Source organism: Pleurodeles waltl, chromosome 11 (assembly GCF_031143425.1).
Source record: "Pleurodeles waltl isolate 20211129_DDA chromosome 11, aPleWal1.hap1.20221129, whole genome shotgun sequence".
Classification (NCBI taxonomy): domain Eukaryota; kingdom Metazoa; phylum Chordata; class Amphibia; order Caudata; family Salamandridae; genus Pleurodeles; species Pleurodeles waltl.
Window position 1 is genome coordinate 801090209 of NC_090450.1, and position 24067 is coordinate 801114275.

Here is a 24067-nt window from a genome sequence, read left to right on the forward strand (position 1 = left end):
AATGAAAGTACGGGGAAAAAATAATTACCCAAAAAAGCACGGAAGGAAGTAATTGCAGGGCTGATCCACGAGGGCTCGTTTCTCGGGGCTGGTGGCCGGCGGTGCAGCCTCGACTCACCTCCGAGTTCGGCCTGAAGACATGAAAACTGTGCAATGTTTCTCACCCCCTGAGAGACGTTGGCAATGAATGAGAATGGGCTGGTGGAATGTTTTTCTGGTAGGGGAAGACATTATCCTGCCACCCTCCAAGGTAAGTTTCACTGCCCAGTGGGCATCATCTGCGTAACAAGGGCCCAGCGGGGCAACGAGGAGCGGCGATTCCGCATAAGAAGCTTCACCTTGTCCCTCGGGGTCCTCACCCCTGGGGAGCCTTCAGGTTGGACGATCTGCATTCCATTTAGCTGGGGTCCCCCCACCCAGCCCCCGCTGTGTAATGCGCTCCCTCCACGGGCGCGCAGCCCCGTGTGTAAAGAGCGGCCTTTGTTTCACTAATGGGTGTCTGTTGACACTGAGAATGGCTGGGAAACAAGCACCTGATCTGCCCCCCTCGGCCCCCACAAACCATCGCCGCTGTGTGAGGCACGCACGCACTCAAGGGGTTCAGCGCAGGCAGCGGCGATCCGAGAGTCGATGCCTTGAGGCAGCTCCCCAACAGGGCTGGGAAGAGACTGTCACAGTGACTGACTCAGCACCAGTCCGACCGGCCAACCAGATCCCAGGACACTTTCTGACCTCTCTTTACGGGGACGTTGATGCAAAATGATAATCAAAAAAACTGCCTTGGCTGTTTTCTTTGTACAAGCAATGCCTTCCGTCTGTGATACCCACTGAAGCCCCTGGCATAATCGCTCCACCCCTCCAGCCTTCCCCTTGTGCCCTGCTCTGAAGCGCAGCCAATATAACCCCGCTTTCAAAGAAGGGGTGCATTTCAACCCCCATCCGCCTCCGCTACTTCTGAGAAGTGGCTGGGAAACAGGCAGCTGCCAGGCACCCTGGGCCTGTGTGCAAAAGCTCCAACGAAGACACAAATGAAGCGTGCGCCTTGAGGCACTTCCAATGCTTTCTAGTTGGAGGGTGAACCAAAACAGCAAGGATCACGCGTTCTCGCTTTCTCTCCGCAAGTACCAGCTGCCTAGTTATGGAATAATGCTCGAGCCCAGCGTACTTGTTATTAATGATGGGGTGCAAATCACGGTACCCCGTCTGCCTGGCTCCTTTCGTATACAACTCGAAAACCGTACCTAAAAGGGGGAGAAATTCAAGAAAAGTACGAGAAATGTGCGTTGTCGCTTTCTTACCAGATATTCGACTTCCAATGTCAATTAATTTTAAACCCCTGTGTTCCAAACTTCCCCCGTTCGTCTCGCCCCCACCCAGCTCTAACGCAGCAGTTAATTCGCACTTGGCAAAAAATTAAGGGGGCGCAGATCACTGTGCCCGTCTGCTAACGCTGAGGACGGGACGAGGAGGTGTCAGCTGCCCTGCCACCGTAGTCTGGCCATAAAAAACACACCCAACAGTGGGTGAGCTGCAGGCCCTTCCCACGCATAGTTGCTGGAGAAAGTCAAGCAAAAAATTTATAAAAGATTCTACTCACTTTTGTTCCATCGGCACCAGGTGAACCCAACCACTTTTGGTGCACTCTAATGTCCCTTGTTTTTCCCCCTCTGTGCCTAGCTCAACGCTACAGCCAATGTAGACTTGCTATAAATTAAAGGGGTTGCCATGGATACGAGCTGCCGATTGGCTGCCCGCCCCCTGCGTGCCAGGGGACGTCACCGAATCTGAATAAGGATGCGCGAATTGACCAGCTTGGCAGTCAAAGCTGATCTTAGGGGAGGACGAAAGTGGAGGAGAAGAGGGACCATTCCTCCGGGCGCGACAGGGGGAGGAGGAGAAGCAGGAAGAGGGGCTAAGTGTTGGTCCCACCTGCAACAGGCACACATAACAGCCCAGACGGAGCTCCGAGCTTGGGTGTAGGATACCAGCTTTATCTTCAGATACCTCCTGACTATCCAGCGAGGGGCACATTCATGCGAAAGAGAACAAAAAGGGGCAGATACCAGCGCAGGAGCCCACTGAGGGGCAACAAGCTTTGTCTTCTCCAGATATCACAGCAGGACCCAAAGATGAAATCGAGGCTGGACCTCTGCTAGCAGCAGCACCTTGGCCCAGCTTTGGGTACCATCTTAACCCTCTCCAGGCATCACCACAGACTGTGTCCTACAGCCGCACATTGGCCCAACACGGGAGCATCTGCTTGGCCCCCTCTGGACATCAGCATAGCAGGCCACGTCCTCTCTGGCTTTGGAAGGACAGGCCAGGTTCACAGGAGCGCGCTTGCTGCAGGCCGGTCTAGGCCCTGCTTCGCGGGATAGTTGGACCCCTGGACGCGGACTGGCCCATGCACCGGGCACAGGGATCCACCTTGAAAGGACGAGCCTGCGCGCACTGGGGCGCTTGCATGGTCTGCTCCTGTGCTCTCCGCCTCGAGGCCCCGGGACGGGGGAGCAGGAGTTGAGGGTGTGCTCCTGCTCGCTGGGACCCGAGCTTCTGTTTCTCGGACAAGAGGAGCAGCCCCCGGCCGCAGCCATGATGGTACATTGTGCAGGCTGTGAAAGGCCAATTTTGGACAGATTCCTTCTGAATGTGCTGGACCGGGCCTGGCACATAAAGTGCGTGCTGTGCTGTGACTGCAAGTGCAACCTCACCGACAAATGCTTCTCCCGGGAGGGCAAACTCTACTGCAAGAATGACTTCTTCAGGTGAGTGACCTCCCTACCACTCCCCAAAAAACACTCATAAGCAACACACCGAGCGGTCTCAATCCCTGATTGCACAGTTTTTTCGGGATAGGAAAACAGGCCAGCGCCTTGAAGGCCGCGAGTGTGTTCCCTATGCCAACGTACCTCTGGACTGTGGTCAGCGGGTTAATTAGCACTGGTGCTCAATGCGCAGGATCCACAGTTATGATTTTAAACTGCAGGGAGGGAGCATTTCACCCTTTTCGGATCCATCAAACGCGTTTTATTGATTTTGGTAGCATTAGCTAGCGGCGTATATTAAAGGGCAATGGAGCTGTTCGGCTTTGTCTCAATATGAAAAAATGTCCACGCTCACAACTATTGATATTTGGTAAATTTACACTCCGCTCTAATCAGTAATGGTTCTATATCACCACTAATAATAAGGAGCTGTCGGTTTAAGAGTGTTACCAGTTACATGTTAAAGGGCACTACTTTCCCGACCCCGGAAGGGTGAGGGGGTGCGTACACCCGCTTATGATTTTTTTTCCAGACGTGAACACGGGGGTAATTGCCGCATCCTCGCCCAAAACGGCAGGCTGGACATTTTTGACGCTTTAAGAATGCACAAACAATGCGCAAACTGCCTTGAAAAGCAAACATGAGGCGACTGCCCTATGCTCTGATCTACATTGCTTGCTTGGTGAAGGCAGAACCAATCACGTTTCACTCCGATGCCCTCCGTGGACCCTGGCGGAGCACCCTGAGCTTCGGGTCCGAGGAGTTCGCACAGCCCCCTCCACTGGTCAGGACGGAGATGTCACGCTCTCGAGGCACCTGCTATATGGCACCCGGGGGGCCACGCTCAGTCAGTCCGGGGTTAGCTGCAGAAAGCTCGCAGCCCCCTCCTTCCACTGACGGACACGTCCGTTTTCCACAGAGACTCATGCAATCGAGTTTTTAACGGGGAAGGGAACGAGCTGTGATTACATATGTACAAAGGAGAGCGCGCGAGACAAGATATTAACTTTAGAATTTATTTCTGAAACTGTGATGTTATTTCTGGGGCAGTCGAAGGCGCTGTGCAGAAATAAAATATTCACATATTACACCTCCCTTCTCTCTCTGACAGGCAGAATGTAATCATTAGGAAAGTTGTTTCGCTGCTTAAAGCGTCGTAATAAGCACCGTGCGAGGCAGTAAAAATCGCCTTTCAAGCCTCAATATGAATTTTGTTGTACTGTGGCAATGAAGTGGCATCTGGCTATTGTCCAGTATTATTAAATGTGCGATAAACAGTCAAGTTAATGAACATATCATGTGTTCATATGCTACATTTATTTTCACTGCAGTGAAAATAAGTTTCACCCAGTAACGTGCTAGGTAATGCAATTGCACTGATGAACACACATTCCCACATTATTACAATATTATGGTCAAATTCGAGTTTATTATCACCGTACAGCAAAAATACAAGAGATAAACGCCCTTTACAGCCTCACCCATTGATTGTAAAAATAATTGTTTCCGTTGCATCAACTCTCCCAATGGTCACTTGGTTCTCGAGTATGATTTTAGCTTGCGGAACAAAAGTAGCGCCTTGCATTTTAGTTTTATTGAGTGCATTTATGAAACTAAATACATATAAAAAGCCATGGCCCATAGATGTGCAGAGTGTGATGTGCTATTTACTCCTTCTGTTGAGGCACCCAACAATGGCAATAAATAGCACATTCTCACGTCTTCAGACATTGAATCGTGTGGAAGGGGGTCAAGGTGGGAAGGGGTAGAAGGGTGCTAGCAGAAAGGCCCCCCACCCGGCCCTGAGAGCCACACCCCGGTGATGGCCTCTCAGTGGCTGCTAATGCCGTCTAACCGGCCCCTGGTGGCCCGGCCCGGCCCCACGGATTCTCAGGGCTCTTAATGATCGGCGATCAGAGGCAGATGAGACAATTATGTCCCGGGCTGAGAAGACGAGGCCGTGGCTCATGGCCCTAATGCGAGCACTGTATCAATGTCACCGAGAGTGATGTGTCCGCCGCAGCGCCTTTGGAGGGGGTGCTCCCCGCCTTCCTGCGGTGGCCTTTACAGAGCCAGGGCATCCCCTCAGGTGAGAAGCCCCATATTAGAGGCTCCTTGAGGGGCAGGTGAGGGGGTGGGTCCTTTCTAACAGGCTCATAGTCCCCGGGCGGGGCCGTGGGGGATGCCCTCTCCACCCACACTCAAGAGCCATCGCCCACGTTACTAAAATAACCTTACCCCGGAGGTGGTACCCCCCTCATCCTGCACTCACTTTGGAAAAGGAAAGAGTGCATATTTCCTTACAACCACGGGCCCTTTTCTCAACCTAGAAAACGCGCGCTGGTGTCCTCGGTCCCCAGGCACCGGAAGCCTGAAATGTTCATGTCGCCGTTTGTCGGCTTGTCATTCACCCACCCTGCCACCGGTTCTACGTGGCATCCATTATCGCTATGTCTTTTTATCCACCTGCGTGTCACAAAGACCAGCAAATGTCAATCTCAGGTCTGTGAATCACATTTGAAAGATTACCTTGTGTGATAAACAACAACCGTACTAAGGCGTTTATCCGTCACTTTCATCAGCCTCTCTTTCTGTTATATATTGTGTCACAAGCAACACGTGTGGATAATATTTTCTAAAGAGACACACCCACTATCATAGACCTAGGACCGCGCAGTCTGGTCATTTCATTTAAATCTCCTTCTCTTATTACCAGTTATGTTGCTCCTTTCTCTCGTTGGTATGGTCTGAAAGTGCTCTGGACAGTCTAGCACAAATTACAATTATTTTTTTGTTTGTTTTGTTTTCTTACTCATGTTCTTACTCGCTCGGAACATTTAAATTCTGTCTTTGCCGGAGCCCGCACTACCTGCCAAAAGAGGTCGCACATCATCTGGTCATCCTGCGCTTTGATGCCTGGTCACATACTAACACAGCACTGTACTCTCCTTGCGCCGGTGACCGCAGCTGGCCCTTGGACCATTTCTGGCCTGATGTGACCCACAGACCTTAGGCTCACCGTGTAACAGAGAGAGTGGATATTTTATCCCATATTTATACTTTTTTAGCGCCGCATTTGTGCCGCTTTCTGAGCAAAAACGGCGCTAACTTACAAAATACAATTGTAGTTGGCAAGTTTGCGCCGCTTTTGTCAAAAAAGGACGCAAATGTGGCGCTCAATAAGTATAAATATGGGCCTTTGTGTTTGGAGAAATTACGCCCATTCCTCCCAGGTGTGAGGTGGGCCCTCCATTCCAGTAGGAATTCGTTCAGTGTCCCTCAGGGTCTGCCTACACTTCTTACCTTACACGAGGAGATGCTTCAAGCACAAAGCCCAGTGTGTTCGCCCCCCAAATACTCCACAAACACAACCGCTTGTGCAAAAGGTGGCTTTCTCAATTGCGGAGGAGCAGACTAACTGACCTATGGCACAATACGGATTTCAGAAAGACAGCGGGAGGCTGAGGCTGAATTTATGACATTTTATATATCAGCGGCCACTCTTCCAGTAGAACACAGGGTAACGGGACCGACTGAAGGACACGATGCCTTTTTTCCCTAGGGACAGATGGTGACATTCCTAACTATGCACAACCATCAAACTACCAAATAAATAAATAATTCCCCATCGTGAAAATTCCCAAGCAGTGTAGGCTAGTTCACCCAGGGTTCCAGAATAATTTTGGAAATTTTCCAAGTAAAACCGTTAAGGAAAAGGAGACAGTATCTTTCTGGATTCGCAGAATTCTCCATTTATCTCACAGACCGCTTCCCGGGGACGCACAGATTTGGGCAGGGTTTTATGGGGGTGTTGAGGATCCAATGTGACTTTCTTTTAATAACGAACGCACCGATAAAATGCAAGTTATTCAGGGGAATTATTTGAGGGTACAAATATCCTCAAAATGTAACCCGATTTTCTAAAAATAAACGTCTCGTTTTGTAAAAAAAAAAAAAAAAAAAAAAGGTAAATAAAAAAGAATTTCTGATGTGTTTTTGGAAGTCAACGAGCTTCTCTGACATCGCTTGGATTACATCTGTTTTAACCGAATAGCCAAATCTGGTCTGGTGACACCGCCTCGCAATAGATTAGCCGGACACCTTGGTTGAAGGACAACTTAATTTGTTTAGGTCCGTGTATCAAGCAAAATATGTCTGAATCGCTGACGTCTGTGTTAAAAAAACGAATCAAAATGTCTATTGATTGGATTCAGTTTGATTTAGAAATCTCGTGTTTTACAGTCAGCACTCCTTTCTTTGTTGCATGACGCGAACTGCAGTATCTTCAAGACCTGCTCCTCTTTGAGCCTGATGGATCCACGCCTCCAAACCTACCCCCCCCCCAGTCACCTCCAAACACGCACACATACTGAATCCTGGCAGCAGGCACTGTATGGCCATGAAGACATGCCCACCCCCCACCGTGATCCCTTGAATGGCTCTGTTTGAAACTATCCAATGCTACCCGCTGACAGGCTCTGCACGACCCCCAGGATATGCCCCAACCCTCCACTCTGAGCCCTTGCATGACCGCCCTGGACACTCCCCATGCACTACCCCCACACCCCAGAACCTCCTCATCCGAGCGGGGCCTTGCGGCCACCGGATGCGTAATCTATGGTCTTGCTCCCCGTGCGTAATCCTGGTGGGCACTGCCCCTTGCTCAGAGCCGGTGCCTCCTGTCCAGACTGAGCTCTGATGGACACTGAGAGCCCCCAGTACGTTTGCAGTCACGTCTCACGAACTGCCCAAGTACACTGGTTCTCACACACATTATTCACTGCCCCAGGACTTGCACCCGTCAAGGAGGCTGAAAGTATAACCCCCCCCCCCCACACACACACACACACAAATCACCCCGTCGCCCAGCAGGGCATGTCCCCAACCATGCTGAACCCGGCAGTCACCGCACCTTCTCCAGCAGAACTCTCCAAAGCAGTGCAGCACCCCAACGACCTCTTCACAGTGCGCCCCGACAGACACCCAGTGACCCCTGGGATCTGCCACATTCACATGCTGATTCATGACAGGCACAGCTTCGGGGTCCGCAGTCTAAATACTCCCCAACGCTGGACCTTACAGGCAAGGCGTGTTCCCAGAGCCCCTGCCCCCACGCTGGGAGCACCTGCCCCACGCTGGGAGCACCTGCCCCACGCTGGGCCTTGCAGGCAAGACATGACCTCCAGAGCCCCTCCTCCCATGCTGTACCTGTCAGGCACTGCATTGAGTCAAGGGGCCCTCCTCCATGCACTGGTACAGAAGGTGCATAATATCCAGAGCCACTCCTCTGTGCTGACCTCGGGGCATGCACTGCACAACCCCCACGGCCACCCACCTTTGTGGTGACCACAAGGGCCAGTCTGGTAGGCACTACATGACCCCTAGAGTTCACCCTCTCTCCCAACATGCTGACCTCCAGAGGCCCTTCTCCTAAGATGACAGACAGGAACTGCATTACCTTAGAACCATTCTCCGTTCTGAGTCTGGTGGCCACCTAGTGTGCTCCAAACCTCCACGCTGAACCCCAAGGCCAATCCTCCATGCTGAGCCTGGCAGGCACTTCACAACATCACAGGCCCTTTCGAGGGGCGATCCTCCCGTAGTCAGCAATCACACACTGAGGGGATTCTGTCTGCTTTTCTTCCAGGAGGTTTGGGACCAAGTGTGCGGGCTGCTCCCAGGGCATATCCCCCAGTGACCTGGTCCGGAAGGCGCGGAGTAAAGTGTTCCATCTCAACTGCTTCACGTGCATGGTGTGCAACAAGCAGCTCTCCACCGGCGAGGAGCTGTACATTATCGACGAAAACAAGTTTGTCTGCAAGGAGGACTACAGCAGCTCTTCCATCGGCCTGAAGGAGGGCAGCCTGAACTCAGGTAGGAGTGCAACTTAAAGGGCTGAGGCCCAAGGCTGGTGGTGGGGTGTTGGCGGGGCAAGGGCTTTGGAGGGACTGGGGGAGACCCAAGGTAGTGGCGAGGTCTGAGGTTCCAGATGAACTCCTGCAGGAAGGCATGAGGGCCACAGCAGTGTAAGCTCAGGTAGAAGGGAAGGGTGGAGGTCAGCCTCAACTCAGGGGAGGGGTATCCTGAACTAGGGAGGCTGGACAGGGGCAGCCAGAACTCTTGTAGAAAGACTGGAGGGACTGTAGTCTGAAGTGAGGAATCAGGCCTCAAGAACAACTAGACCTCAGGCAGGGGAGAAGGGACAGGTCTGATCTCAGGTACAGCAGAGCTGTGGGGCACCCGGACCTCACAAGAGACTATGCAGTGTGTTTGTGTGTGTGGGGGGGGGTGGGGTGTAGGCACCGTGAACTCAGGTAACAGACCTCAAGAGCAGTCTCAACTCAAGTTGTACTGTCAGGGGGCAATTTGAAATCAAGTAGCAGACCTAAGGTTGCAAGAACAGCCTGAACTCAGAAAGGGAAACTCAAGGACAGCTAAACACAAGTAGGCTTACTCAAGTATCTTGTCCAACCTTTACTCTGGTGTAAGATCTCAGGAGGCTCTTTCTTAGGTACAGGGTAGAGGTGGGATTAAGTAAATTGAGCCGATGATCCTAGACTCTAAAAGCCATAACCCAGGCATGGTCTTTGATCTGTAGATACTATCAAGTGACAGATTTTGGGTGGCACTCAGGCATAAGTCTATACCATAGGAAGAGAGGAGATTTTCATTGAGACACAATCTTGTGCCAGGTGTAATGCCTCACAGAGAGGTCTGAATATTCTGCCACAAACAGACAGAAGGGTATCACATGAGTGTATAATGGGGATTAGAGTTGTCTAAATCCTATAAAGGGGTTGATTGATTGTCAGGGCTTGAAACCCAGTAATACCCTCAATGGGCACCTGCATAACAACGGACATGGCCTAAAACTCGGGAAAGTTCTCCAGACTCTTCTCCAAAGTGATAATGAGCCATGAGACTCGGCAATAGTTCCAAACCCTACTCCAGGGCAACAGAAAGGACAGGGGACCAGAACTAGGGATAGAATATAACACAAAAGTCTGGCCTAAAGAAATTAAGTGGAAGAAAAGTCTCAATGATGTTCCTTAGACGCTCTTCTAAAATATAGATTTGAGTGTGAGATTCAAATGAAATGAGAGCAATGGGGAGACAAGGAGTGAGAAAGAAGATTGGGAATGGGATGAGAGAATTTGGGGAGAGACTGGGACGTGAGAGCCTGATGAGATAAAGGAGACAAAAAACAGGGTGGCAAGAAAGGAAACGTTAAGAGGCAGAGCGAGAGAAGAGAAGAGAATGGAAAGGGGTGAAGAAACAAGAGAAAGAAGATATTGATGGATGGGTTATAGAGAAAGGACAATGGGCCCGAGAAAGAAGAAAGTGAAACGAGAAAAGAATGATGAGAAATAAGAAATATTAGAGAAAGAAACCAGATCAGAGAATGAGAAGGAAAGAGTGGGGGTGGGATGTACACTACTACCGAAGGCACGTTATCTCTCTTCTGGCACTTCTCTAGTACATACTGGCATTGGATAAAGTCCCCGGCGCCCAGATCAGGGCGTTTACAATGACCCGCAGCCATTTCGGGCGCGATTTCTCGTGCGCCCGCTGGCAGATGGGCACCCTGCACATATATACCTGCCGCTGGGTGCGGATACTGAGGGCAGAGGATGCTACTACTGGGGATGTGGCCACATTGGCCCTCACTGGACCCATAACCCCATCACTCTTTTTACACCCGCCCTGCGGAGCGCATGGAATTGCGTACGTCTCTCCACACTTCACTAAGGCCTGGGTCAGATCTCAGAAAAAAATATCGCGAAATGTGACACGCGTCTGTGTCAAGCAACCGACAGAGAAGACATTTTCGAAAAAGAATTTTGAAGGAGGAAAAATCTCCAAATTATATATTTTCGCCCAAAAAAATAAGTGAAATATCCTTGAGAGCTTGTTCATATTTTTACTTTGAATGGCCACCTGGTAAATTGATATTTACGGGAGAATTTTTCCTAAACAAAATATTCTTTTGAAGATGAATTTTCCCTTAAACTTTATTGAGGGAAACACATAATTTCGACATTTCACACCTCGCACGAGCCCCAGCCTTAAAGCATCCAAGGCAGGACCATGGACGGAGGGGGCTGAACGGGGGAACTGGATATGTTATGTATTTGAATAGACAGGGGAACGCACACAATTAGACAGTCGGGCATAAAAAATGGATTAGCGATGGATGGATGTTGGATGAATGAATGTTTGATGTTTGTAGTTTGACTGGTTGATAAATGGATGAGTGGGTTAGTGGATAGAATTCACGGATCGATTGCTGGATGGGTGAATTGAGACACCGGGTTTTGGCGCCGGGTTTACACCTTGGAGATTATCTGGTATTTTCTAGCCAGGTGGAAGGGTGGGCCTGCGCGCAGAGGGACCCCCAAGAAGAAGTGCGGTACCTCAGAATGAGATACCCGGCAGGGCGCGGTTTGTGAGGTCTCTAAAGACCAAGCCTCACAGCTCCCTGCCACTAAAACACCTTTTACGATGTACTAGCGCTCAACACGAACAACAAACTGATCCAAAACGAATAAGGATTTCTTAGGCTTAATTTACACGCATATTTATAGAAAATGGATGTGAAGGGCTGATGTGGAAAATCTATTTGTTGAGACCCTAGCAGCATTTTTTTTTAAATTCCTCCTGTTAGCTCGTTTTTGGATATTTTACTCTCCTGGTTAGAAAGGAGACTCCTGATCCGAACTAGGGACGCACGACTGGGGTGTTACCTTAAAGTCTGCAGAGATGCCCAATAACCCGCGCGTAAATCTGTACTCGATCAATATTTCAAACGCTAACAGTTTGATGAAAAGATTTCGATTGTGAAAAATACATTTTGAAAGTCCAGATGTTTGAATTCAATCAGTGACCTGTGAGCCTTGTGCATTTACAAGTTTAAGTAGGAAATGCGTTTTAATGTTTTCGCAAGTGGCACATATGATATCGATGTGTAACATTTGATATTCGTCCTATGGGTAAAGATTGCATAAAAGGGACAGCGAGACACAAGTAGACGGAGAGGAACAAAGGGTGCTAGAGGGCTAGAAGAGAGAAGATGTAACGGAAGGCAGAGATGTGGGGGTGACGAGGCAGGAGCGACGAGGATAAAGTGCCTGGAGAGGAGGGGGGGGGTGGGGCAAGAGTAGTGATCAGTGGAGATTTAGAAAAAAGGGCGATATTACAGATACAGAGAGCGGCCCACAGAGAGAGAGTGGGGAACACAAATGGGGAATTAAAAAATGAACACTGAGCAGAGGCGCTGGGTGAGCAGCGGGCAAAGCAGGGTGACCCTAAGGCCTAGCCGACCTTCGAACCGTGGGCTGGTGGAAAGGCTGAGGCGGAGCGCGAACACGGAACTGCGACAAGAACGTCGACCAGAAACCCACACACGTTAAAAAGCAAACAAAAAAAAACCTTTTACATGACGTCAATGTATCGCCTCATGCTCAGTCCTAGCATGTAGCGCACACATTCACGGATTTGCCTTTTCAGAGCTAGGCACACTCAGACGTCATCACCGCTGATTCCACCCCGGCTCACGTTTAGTCTTTCCCTCCACATGATCTGCCTCCATTTAGTTTTCCTTTCATGTCTCCACGTCCTTTCCCGTCCGCTGCCTCATATCCTTATCGACCCTCTCGTTCTCCCACTTCCACTGTCTCACTCCTCCCTCCCTTCCCTCCGTCTCGCCCAATGTCCATTTTCTACTGCCCTTGGACCCGCCCCCTTTTGCATCTCTTCACCAACTGAGCTCTCTCTCTCTCACTCTCTCTCTCTCAATATTAGTCTGTGTGTGAGTGCATATGTATTGCGTGAGTTCTCTGTCTCACACACGTTATTTCGACACCTCGCTGGGTAGTAAGCGCTATATTACATTTCACACGTGCGCCTCTCATCTTTCTCTCTTCGCTTTTCGTGGGATCTCTGCTTTTCTTGTCCAATCTCTCACGCACTGTCTCACTCTCTTTGCACGGGCACCCCTCAATACACCTATTTCTCGTGCTCTATGTCGTTCTATGGCATTCACATTCAGTGTCTTACTCTCGGGGGCTCTCCCTCTTTACCCTCACTCGCCGTTCCTCTCCCTCTCACGGCACCCACTCTCTCGTCCTCGCCCTCTCCACCGCGCTCCGCTGACAGATCCCTCTCGTTCCCTGCGCCTCTGTCACGCCGGTCACTCCAGCCGATCCCTCATTTTCTTTATGTGAGATACGCACCTCCGATCTCCCTTTTATTTCCTCCTCCTGGCTTCTGTATTTTTCAACAACTCTCAGCTCCTTTTTTTGTAATAAATTATCTTGCATCGGTGCGTTCGCGGAGCCCTGCACCCCAGCGGCAGCTTCGAAGCTCCGTATAAAATTACCTACGGGGCTTTGATTGCAGTCGGAAGTGGACAAGTCTGGGTTAAACGTGTGGCGAAAGGATTACCGCACCGTAACCTTACCGTTATGTGGTATTACCACTTTGCTCATATAATCTAACTGTGTTTTGGAGGATGGAGGAGCGAACAGTGACTTTTAGAAACAGCAAAAACCCTGTGCTGACTGTACTCAAGTAAATGCAAAAACACTGGTAGGCAGCGTACCCAAGTTCAGTGGCAACAAAAATTAACCCCCCCCCCCGCCGCTGCTAAGTAGCGGGCCACCACCTACAACATTTTCTGAGGGGGGCCCTCCCCCCACCCGCACTGGGGGGCTTATGTTAGGCCACTGCCCATCTTATTCCACATCAGCGGCATCAAGTCCACAGACAGCAGGCGCGATACCCCAACAACCCATTCACAGAACTAATGCAGAGTTACTGGGAAGGTCTGGCCTGGTCAGTAGGCCTGGGTGAAATGTAAAAATAATGAAAATCAGTACAAATGCTATTGTGTCCATTTTAGCAAGCGTGCCCTTATGCAGCTTAGCACGGGGCTTAATTCGCCCCAGGGATTGGCAGTGGTGGGCATAAGCACTTCTCAATGGCCAGAATTTATTTTTTCTACATCAGTCTCTGCCCCAGAGCAAGAAAGAACAAGACAGAGGAAGGAAGAGTAAGACAACGAAACCGCGACAAAGAGACAAAGCAGCCGAGGAAGGGAGTGCAGGGTGGAGGGAAAACTGGCATGAGGTGGAATCAGGGCCAAGGGGGAGTCATCAAATCTGTCATTCGGCAGCAATGGGGGTGGCCTCCTTAAAATACATTTGGACCGCAAAACGTATTTACTTTTTACAAATTGAACACTGGATGAGCACAAGTGCTTGCAGCACCCACATCAGTGGAACCCGTAAAACTGCACTAGGGGTAATACGTTACTGATTAAATGCAGTTTCTACCAGTAAGTAAGGGAGGGGTGTCCAAAATAGGCACAGCAGGGCCACGTCCTTGTCCGTTTTTGGCCCTTATTACAGGTTGGTCAGACTTAGGTGCTGGGATATAGTTCCTGGAAAGTGGATTAACTCAGTGGACCTGGGAATAGTGGGTGGAAATCTGCATATTTGTCCGATTTCAAGGTCTTTTCAGTTGGTATTTATCACCTGCTTTCAGCAGAGCAGGGAGGCCTTTGCAGGTGGGGTGGGCCATGGGCTGAGAATGGTATCTGGAGGTATGTTGTGCCTTCCTGGGAGGAGCACAGTCTGCTCCATCTGTGGTGATGCTCGTGGGAGGAGGCTGGGTGAGGACCAGGTTGTGTGAAAGTCCATAGCAAATCCACACTTGTGAAATCGGGTCATGTAATCATGCATCCGGGATTTACCCTATGCCCGGCTAGTCATGAGGGGCTAACTCTTTAAATGAGGTCCATTTAGATTCACTGTATGGAAATATATTTGATATGGATATTCTTAAAGTATGCCCTGGATCTGGCACGCCTGGACCTATGCTGGACAATGCTGGAGTAGCAGGTCCACTGTATATTCCTCCCTCTGCCTAGCTGCTCCACTTTTGTACATTGCACTACAATATCTCAGCCATTGTTTTTATCACCTCCTGTGTGTACAGTATATGCACCAGTGAGCAGTGGCAGTGTAATATTGCATTCTTTCAATGCAATGACTTGAGGGATCGACTGATCCAGTGAAAGGACACTTTTCTCATCAGCCACACTCATCCATCAGACATCCAGAAGTCGAGAATGTGATTTACCACTGTCCACTGGTACACATGCTTTAGAACCGAAAAACGCATCTCTATAGCTTTTCAGTGACAAGCCACTGGTGCCTAACTCTGAATATATTCAAGTTGATATACAGTGCAATGTAAACTGAATCCACTCTAGATGCTCACAGTTTGGCAGATCAATTAATGGTAAGAACAGTCATTTGCACAGAGTCACACAGTTTATTTTACAAAGGAAACTGGATTAAAATAAAGATCTGCATATTATTGTTTTTGCTGAGGATGTAATAAAGCAGCATACACATAAGTAGTTACATCTAGTTCAGAAGTCTCGGTTCCTCTGTTTTTTTGCTGCCTTTTTAGTACAGACTGTAACTAAATTAATTGTTGATCTGGTAATTTTCAGTAGAATCTTTTCCTACATCAGCTGGAAACTCGCATGTATCTTCTACACACAATAGAATAACATTTTTTTTTATTTCAAGTACTATTTATTACGGTATTGAGACAATATATGTTTTTCTGACAGTACGTAGACATAGATTCGTAAGGATATGTATTAAGGCCAATATTACCTAAAATGTGGTTACAAGATACACATACAAAAATTTCCCAACTCATGAGAAGAAATATTTCTGTTGAAAATGACTTGATGAATCATTGTATTTAGTTCTATAGAATTCTATATAGGCTGACCTCTGGCACAGGGGGTGACCTTTGTTGCAATTTACAGTCTTTTCAATAAAGAGGCTGTTTATTTCCAAAATTAATGCAACAAAATCTTGACTCTGGCTACAGAGATACACAATTGTGGAGCCCGCACACTAATCTCTGCTCACCTTTTTTCTGCAGTGTCCTCCTGCACGGACAGAAGTTTGTCCCCAGATCTCCAGGACCCCATCCACGATGACACAAAGGAGACCGACAACTCCACCTCCTCTGACAAGGAGACGACCAATAACGAGAATGAAGAGCAGAACTCAGGCACCAAGCGCAGGGGGCCACGAACCACAATAAAAGCTAAGCAGCTGGAGACCCTCAAAGCTGCTTTCGCTGCTACCCCCAAACCCACCAGGCATATCCGGGAACAGCTCGCCCAGGAGACGGGACTCAACATGAGGGTTATTCAGGTACGAAAACTAGGCTGTCATTCATGTAATTGTCAATGTGCCAAGTTCGCAGCCCAGACAGGAAACACATTGAAAGGACCAAATACACAGTACTCTCAACTGACTGTGAGCATCTTCACATCTTCAACAAATCCTCATCTTATAGGAACTCAAAAGGTGACCTTACATTGTAAAGCTGTACATATACTTATAAACATAGGGCCATATGTACAAAAGCTTTTTCCCATAGACACAGAATCGGTAAAATCCTTCGGTACATCTGGCCCATAGTCCTGCTTCCATAGGCTATCTTAGCTGTTAATTGCAGGACCAGAATCACCTCCCAGCCACCACTGCAGTCACATATGCTGGTGTTGTCTGCTATTAGATGTGCAGCACACCACCATTTTTAACCTGCAGTGATGTGCTGTTAATGAACTTAATGAGCACTACATCATTAGACATTAACAGTCCACACCCACTCTCAGACCCAGCTTCTCCTCTAATCCATTGTTGACTGTATCTTTGCAATTGCCACTGTACAGAATTTTGCTATTTTTGGTTGTATTTATGCTATAGAAATATCACATACTTGCATACCTAGTCAATACCCTACAGTTCAATATTACTTGACATGGCCGAAGAACAGGAGCTGTGAAAGCCGGAACCCAGACTACTGTCTGATGCGGAGAAGAGGCTGAAAATTGTGTACATCCGAAATTTTTGAGTCACACTCAAGTTCCTCTTCAGAGGTCCCCTACCACAATCCTCCCAAACGGGCAGAAGTTATGCTTATATTCAAACTTTGAAAATTTGCTTTACATACATGTTTCTCATTCCATTATTGCTCCAGGAACTGTTGAGTGAAGGGCTGTACCTTCCAGTAGACATTGTAATCTTGTGAATTTGGAAATTATGTTCGCTGAGGTGTAGCCTGGCACATGTATTTGTGAAATCTGAGGGCTGCCAGGACCATTTACTTCGCAAATGGATTTAATACACTGAGGGCATCCCATGCACATAAAGAAAATGAGATACTCCCTGAATGGCACAAGACACTTCCCCACCCTTTGAGATTGAACGTTTTGCAGAAAAGACAAGCACAAGTTGCATTTTTGGGCCCTTTCTAGAATCGCTTTATGTACATTTCAAAGTTTTCTTGCACAGTGAAATGTGAACGTGCACAAAAAGTTTAAACAGAGTTTTGTAACTGAAGTCAAAAGTTGTGCATTGCCAGAACCTGAAGGGCACATTTATGAAAAGTGGCACTGCACCTAGTTTTCTTGCGCTCATTGGCGCCCGCTATCGCCCCCCTTACGCCACCATGTGTGCGCTGTATTTAACATACTGTGCACCATGACGTACTTAGGGAACTAGCATCACAGTTTTTTATGCTAGTTTGGTGCTTTGCAGGATTAGCATAAAATTTTTTGATGCTAATCCTGCAAAGCACCCAGAGGCCCATTGCAACCTATCGGAGCAGGCGATAAAAGTGCAGACAAAAATTACGCAAATAAATCTGCTAGTTTGCTTTGCACCATTTTTTCAGCCCTTCCCCCCCCCACAAGGGAACGCCCCCTTTGCATACATTATGCCTGGCACAGACATAATGTAGAGCAAAGGGTTACATAGTGGCACAATACGTGCATTGCGCCACTTTGTAAAAATGGCACAGCGTTTTTGGCCACCTAATTCCACATTAGAGTAAAAAAATGACACTAATGTGTCACTAGTCTGGCACTAGGCCCTATTAAATCTGGCCCTTAGTATTTTTCTATCAAGGAGGTCTAGTTGTAAACAAAAAATACAACTTGATCTTTTTCCAGAGAGGCAAGCCAGACAAATATTCAATGTCCTTGTGTCACATAATCCGAACATACCCACAGTAATCCTTTCTGAAAATCCCAACGCAGATTTAGTACCAAGCAATGCCATGCCTTTCTAAAACATTGAACTTTCTTTTTGAAAGATTGATAGACTCTGCGAGTGCCATTCTTACAGGAGGCTGTTAACTCACATAAAAGGTACCATAGAAATACTCTCGGAGCACTGGGTAGCATTATTGTCAAGATTCAGTTACACAATTCAGTGTGGAGTTCTAGGTCGAAACAACATATAATCACACAATGTAGAAAAAGCAGGATGTGGTAACATTACTCATTTATGAGCCTACAAGTTGGAGGTAAAATGAGAAATTGGTTATATTTCAAATGGTGGATCTCAGCTAAAAAGAAGGATCGTGCAGTACAGCACCCGTTTGGGGGTGCTGGGGCAGAGTGACTTAAGAAGAGGTGGGCAGACTTCATGTGGTTATGAATTACCGGCTTATGTATGATATTGATGCTCGGGAGGAACAGACATGTTTAGGTTTTGGGCACCAGTTCCATGTATGTCTCCATGTATGGAAGGCACAAGATTTGATGGGGCCCTGGATTACTTTTGTATATATAGCAGCATATCTGTGAAGAAGTACCTCAGTTTAATATATCAGTAAGGTACCCAGGCAGGTTCGAGCACTGCATCTGTATGTTAGTATGCCTGTGAGACTCAGGCAACTAGGCTCAGGATTCCCCAAACCTGTATTATAACAACCTGACGAAGAGTCTATCTGAGGCACAGGATCCCTCTGTCTGTATGATGACATGCCTGAAGGAAACAGACTAGCTTGAACTCTTCTACCTATATCTGGATGATAGCAAGCCATGAATGAGCAGGCCTGCTGGTGCCCTGGCCCTAGGGCTTGAGCAGTGGCATGCCTTAAGGCAGCACGATAGCTGGACCCATGTGTCTGTATGATGGCATTGCTGGAGGAATGAAGCTAGTTGAGATCATGGATCCTTGGGTCTGTAATATGCCATCCCTGGAAGCAGCGGGGTAGTTGTGACCCTGGACACCATGACTGGTTATCAGCATGCCTGGGCGACAAGACTAGTTGAGACCCTGGACTGGATCTCTGACTAGGTAGAGAAGCAGGCTAGCTTTGACCCTGGTCTCTATGTTAACATGCCTGACAGAAGCCAGTTAGCTGGGATTTAGGGTCCAGGGGGCTCATAGGAGCTCTAATGCTCCTAGCTCAAACAAAATTACAAGACACTATAATAAAACCATTCATTACGAAACACAAATTATCAATACATTTCAGATGCTTACTTTACTGTAAAGTCATAGAAACAAGCCAATGCATGTGTTTTGCATGCATAATAAAAGCAGTTTGGCTATGGCAAATGGATTTTTCTACGCCTCTAAGAGCTTTTTCCATACAGAAAGAGGCCGACGGATGAATCGTCAAGGATATTAATCTCGCTGCTGCCTCCTAAATTTGTGCCCCGAGGGCTGATAGGAATTCACTTCAAGTGGCAGTAAAATGCCCACCCAAACTCTTCATGAAAGGGTACAGTATAAGTAGGGACACATATTCAACGCAGCAGAAAGAGGCCAAGTAATTAATTGTTCTGGAATGTGAGCAAGGTTTCACAAGAACGACCTAGAGTAGGCCAAGAGCTGAGCAGATCCTTCCCCAGAGGGTACTCTGCCACTAGGGAAAGGCCAGTAACTGGACGGCTATCAAGTCCCATCTGACATCTACTTGCAGCAATGATTTATAAGTCACTGAGAGGCTAATGATAGAATGGGGCATCGAATCTCTCCTTAAAATGATCCATTCACTGGGGATTGGTAAATGTGCAGCGTGGCCATGTTGTTTCATCTTCTGATTAAAGCTACCCTTCTAACACTATAGCAGAAATCTGTGGCAGCATATTTGTTCTTCATTTTATTACAGGGTTTTTGTACAGCTCAGATCACACTGGTTTATTTCATGCTGCCGAAAAATATCTATCTGTATCTCATGTATCACATATTATGTGGTAAGTATAGCTATATGTTTCTGATAACAAGCAAAGTCCTCAATTCACTGATCACCATTGTCAGAGCCCCTATGTTATTGTGTGGCTGAACTGTTTAACTGTTAACAAAATATGAAACCCCATCATCCAGAGGTAGGCCATTAGGGCTCATAGTCACCAATTTGATTACAATATTTAACTCCAGGCTGCAAACATTAAATTCTTGTTTTGTTTGATTACCGATGTCAAAACATGTGATCAGTGCGGTTTGACTATTGTGGCATTCTTTATAATGTAAAGCTATATTATATTTCTCTTCACTTCTAATCGTACCAGTCGCCTCCAAAATTCTGAATTTCAGTTAGCCTACAGTACTTCCTACCCATAAAAAGCCACAATGCAAATGTAACACAAACTATATATGAGTTTTTACAGTTAAAAAGCGATATAATATGAATGCTGTTGATCTTGGTACATTTGTTTAAGGCAAATGGACATATATTACACATTCCACACCAGTAAGATCTTAAGTTTTACACACAAATTGTCAGATTTTGCCGATAGGTAAGCTTAATAAAAAAAAATGTGCCGGCCACTAATTGAGACATGCCCACAGTTTGGAGTACGATGGTTAACTAACAAAGAGGCTGCCATCTGTGCATTAGAATGAGCTCCCTTCTTCAGGGACATTAACAGGTTTAATTACGAGCCTGCTCCCGGCCAGCTCATCCTTCGTGGCCTACCCTGCCTGAGACTGCATTCCCTGGCAGTGCAGGAAGAATTAATGCAAAGGCAGCTATTCCTGGCGGGAATCTTCCGAAGGAAGAGAAGGGGCAGAGGTTCCTTCGGCTCTGTGGCTACCTCCTTCCTGACAGACTCTTCAGATGAATGTGAAGGTGTGCTCGCTTCCACCTCAGTAACTTCCTCTCTTAAGATATTCTTCACCTTCCACTTTTGGGGTCTCTATTATGAAATGCCCCAAAGGGTTTTAAAAATCCCCCACTCCTTAAGGCTTCTGGAGTTAAGTCCAACTTTTGTGCGAATAAAACTGCTCAGCTGGACAGGATTAGATGTATAATCCTTCCAGGCATCTCCTCATCCCTCTCCATGGAGGGCATGTCTGCCTTCCGGAGCACAGAGAGGGAAGGAGATGTTTTTACAAAGAGCATGTTACTTTGTGAAGGACATTCTAGGTGAAAGGGGATCCCCTGTCCGCACCGAAATCCTTGAAAAGATTAGCTACAGAGCCTGCTGGTTTGGACTCATATTACTTGTTGGATAAAGGGGGCTAGGAGCAATCAGCATTAAATGAAATTAAACATAGCGCCCAGGTGCTGCTTCTGGGGTGAAGGGTTACTCGAAGGGACCAAAGATGATGCAGCTAGGGCCGGGTAACCAGTTGACACTTCATATAATGTGACAAACTGAATAAAACTTGGTAGGGTTTTTGTGTGCTGTCAGAATCCAGAACACAGAATGCCAGGCATTTTTCCATTTCACAACATCCCCTGTTTGCAAAGCTGTCACTTGTCAAGAATTTGGCAGCAGCAGCAATCAGCAATCCTGTGGGATTCACAGAACTTCACCTTTACTGGAATAGAGCTGCAGGATTTCTCCATTGCAGCATGGAACAGCAGACCTGAGAAAATCTAAAAACCAGGTCTAAATGACATCCGTAAAAATATATAGTTTATTTAATTATGTATGTTATGATGAATCTACTATGTTCCATCCTCGCTCCTGCAAGCCTCTTGGTGCTCCAGGCCACTGACATCAAGTAGCAAGCTATATTGTAGGAGATCCAATAAAACAAATGATATTTCTCTACTGAGGATACAGTGATATTGTCTTCTTCTAGGACATTTCGTGGAATCCACCTGGGGTGCCTCTTCAAAGATAAATATAGTCCACCATGGTCTCCTCTACAGTCATGATGTGCCAAGGCCACATGGCACTAAACTAAAAAATATCATAGGGGCATGACGAGATCAGAAGATACAGCAGACGGCCAGGGGTCAGGGAAGTGATGCACCAGGACATGAAACTGAGCAAGAAATCCATTAGTGTCATGAAGCATGACAAGAGATACATTGTAGCTATGGAGCCATTCAGGAGATCCCTGAAGCCAATCGTTCTATGGTGCACATCCATCAGGGCGACTTGAACAAGGTACATGATCAAATAGGGTTAGAAAGCCAGGTAGGAGATCCATTAAATGTGGACAAACGTGATAAATGAAAACGATTCAAGAAAGCTGAACCACTGGTCATTTCTGTATGTGTATTCAATTTTTTTAGTCCTCTCTGTCATTATAGACCATTATCAACCAGATGTATACCTGCCTTAGCTCAACAACCCCAAAAGGGGCAGTACAGCACTGTTTTGGCCCTTACGTAAAGCAAGAGATCCAGTAGTGGCCAGAAACCATGCAGGTTCACCACAGAGACGTGAAGCAAGGCAGCAGAGCCAGCAAAGGCCAAAAACCAGGTAGGTGATCCACTGAAGCAACAAAGCTAGTCAGGAGATCCAGCAGGTGCCTCTAACCTAGCAGAAGCCCCACTGAGGCCAATAAATTAGTCAGGAGATCCAACAAGGGTCTCAGACCAGGTAGAAGATCCACTTGGGCCAATCAACTAGTCAGGTGATCCAGGAGGTGCCTAGGACCGGGCAGGAGATCCCAGGAGGCATTACCCTTGGAAGGAAATGCAACAGGGACCTCTAGCAGAAGATCTACTAAGGCAATTAATTTAGTCAGGAGATCTAGCAGGGACCTCCAACCTGGAGACCTGGAAGGAGGTCCCGAGGCCATGGCTCTTGACAGGTGATTCAGCAGGGATCTTAAACCTGCCAGAAGAGGCACTAAGCCAGGAGATACAGCAGTGACCTCAAATCATGCAGAAGATCTACTGATGTAACATAGACCAGAGTTCGAGCAGGGCACTGAAAACAGACATGAAATCCACTGAGGTCATGACACTGAGCTGGAGACCGAGCAGGGGCTGAAAACCATTCAGGGGATCCTTGAACTTATGCAGCGGGCATGAAACCAGACAGGATATCTACAGAGGCCATCAAGCCAGGCAAGACATCAGGCAGGAAATGTATATTTAGACTGGAAATATTGCCAGACATGGATCCAGAAATGTTATCCACACTGAACAACAAGGCAGCAAGACAAGTGGAGCATTTACCAATGACATTGGATTAAGACACCACCTGCCCTCATAAAGCAATATACTACTATGTACGCACTGTTAAAAAGAGGAATGCGCTCATGGATTATGACCCTTTGCATAATAAAATAAAAATTCTGAAATTACAGAACTCTGTACCCATCAGGTGCATCGTGCTGCAGGAAAAAGTCAAATAAAATAAAAAAACAAAAATGGTCTATATGACTTAAGAGGGAGACAGGGTGTAATCCTAATAATCCTCAAAGTACAAGTGAGCATTAAGAAGGGCCTACATGTAATTGGAGAAGAGTTGTGAAAAGTTCTGCTTGTGATCACACTCAATTGCATCATCTACAAGAAGGATCTATACTAATCCACCACTAATTCCTCTTGGGTTCTGGAGTAGTGTGCTACTTGCCAAAAAGCACTTCGGCGCCTCGTTGGGGTAGAAAATGCTATATAAATACTATTACAATACAACACAATATAATATTCTATGATCACAGAGCAATGACTTAAACCTAGAGCCTCCCCAGCAGTTCATCAACAATCTCTTGAAGGAGGTACTAGCAACCCAAGGAAATTGTCATACTTCGAATAGTTTGTCTAATAAAACCCCACAGCAAAGAAGTCCTTCTGTCATACTGGGCGCAGATAATGGTAAATCACAATTGATTTAAAAGGGGCTAATGCAAGCTTGATGTCCATACCCTTTTTGGGAACAGGAATGTTGACTTTCTCTAGCACTGGAATCCGGTCAGCTCTCTCCTGGACATTGATCGCTCAGATTTAGACAATGAGACTTCCGGTGTCTTTATAAGATACACTTTAAATCACGGGTGTAAGTGTGGAGATATGTAATACAAGGAAAACGGTGCATGCACATGACAAAGGATGTATGGAGGGATTGGGAAGGGTAGTTATGTTCCAGCAGAGGGGAAGAATGTGCAGTGACCAAGAGCTGCCAGACAGCTTGTCCAGGATGGGTTATTTTTTCATGCACACCATGATTACATTTACAAAATGGATTCGTCAATGTATGTGTGTTCTGATGTCCTGCA

The 24067-nt window shown here is 47.3% G+C and overlaps 1 protein-coding gene across 2 annotated transcripts in view; it reads left to right on the plus strand.

The window, feature by feature from the left end:
- Window positions 1-1715: 1715 nt before the first annotated feature.
- Window positions 1716-24067, plus strand: part of LHX5 (LIM homeobox 5) — a 38394-nt gene continuing 16042 nt past the window's right edge. Inside the window, exons 1-3 of one of the 2 annotated variants that reach the window (XM_069214527.1) lie at window positions 1716-2765; window positions 8413-8639; window positions 15732-16009. In XM_069214527.1, coding sequence (XP_069070628.1) covers window positions 2593-2765; window positions 8413-8639; window positions 15732-16009 — 678 coding nt within the window. In that variant the 5' untranslated portion in view covers window positions 1716-2592. The remainder of the gene's footprint in view (window positions 2766-8412; window positions 8640-15731; window positions 16010-24067) is intronic. The other variant, XM_069214528.1, reaches the window with a different exon arrangement.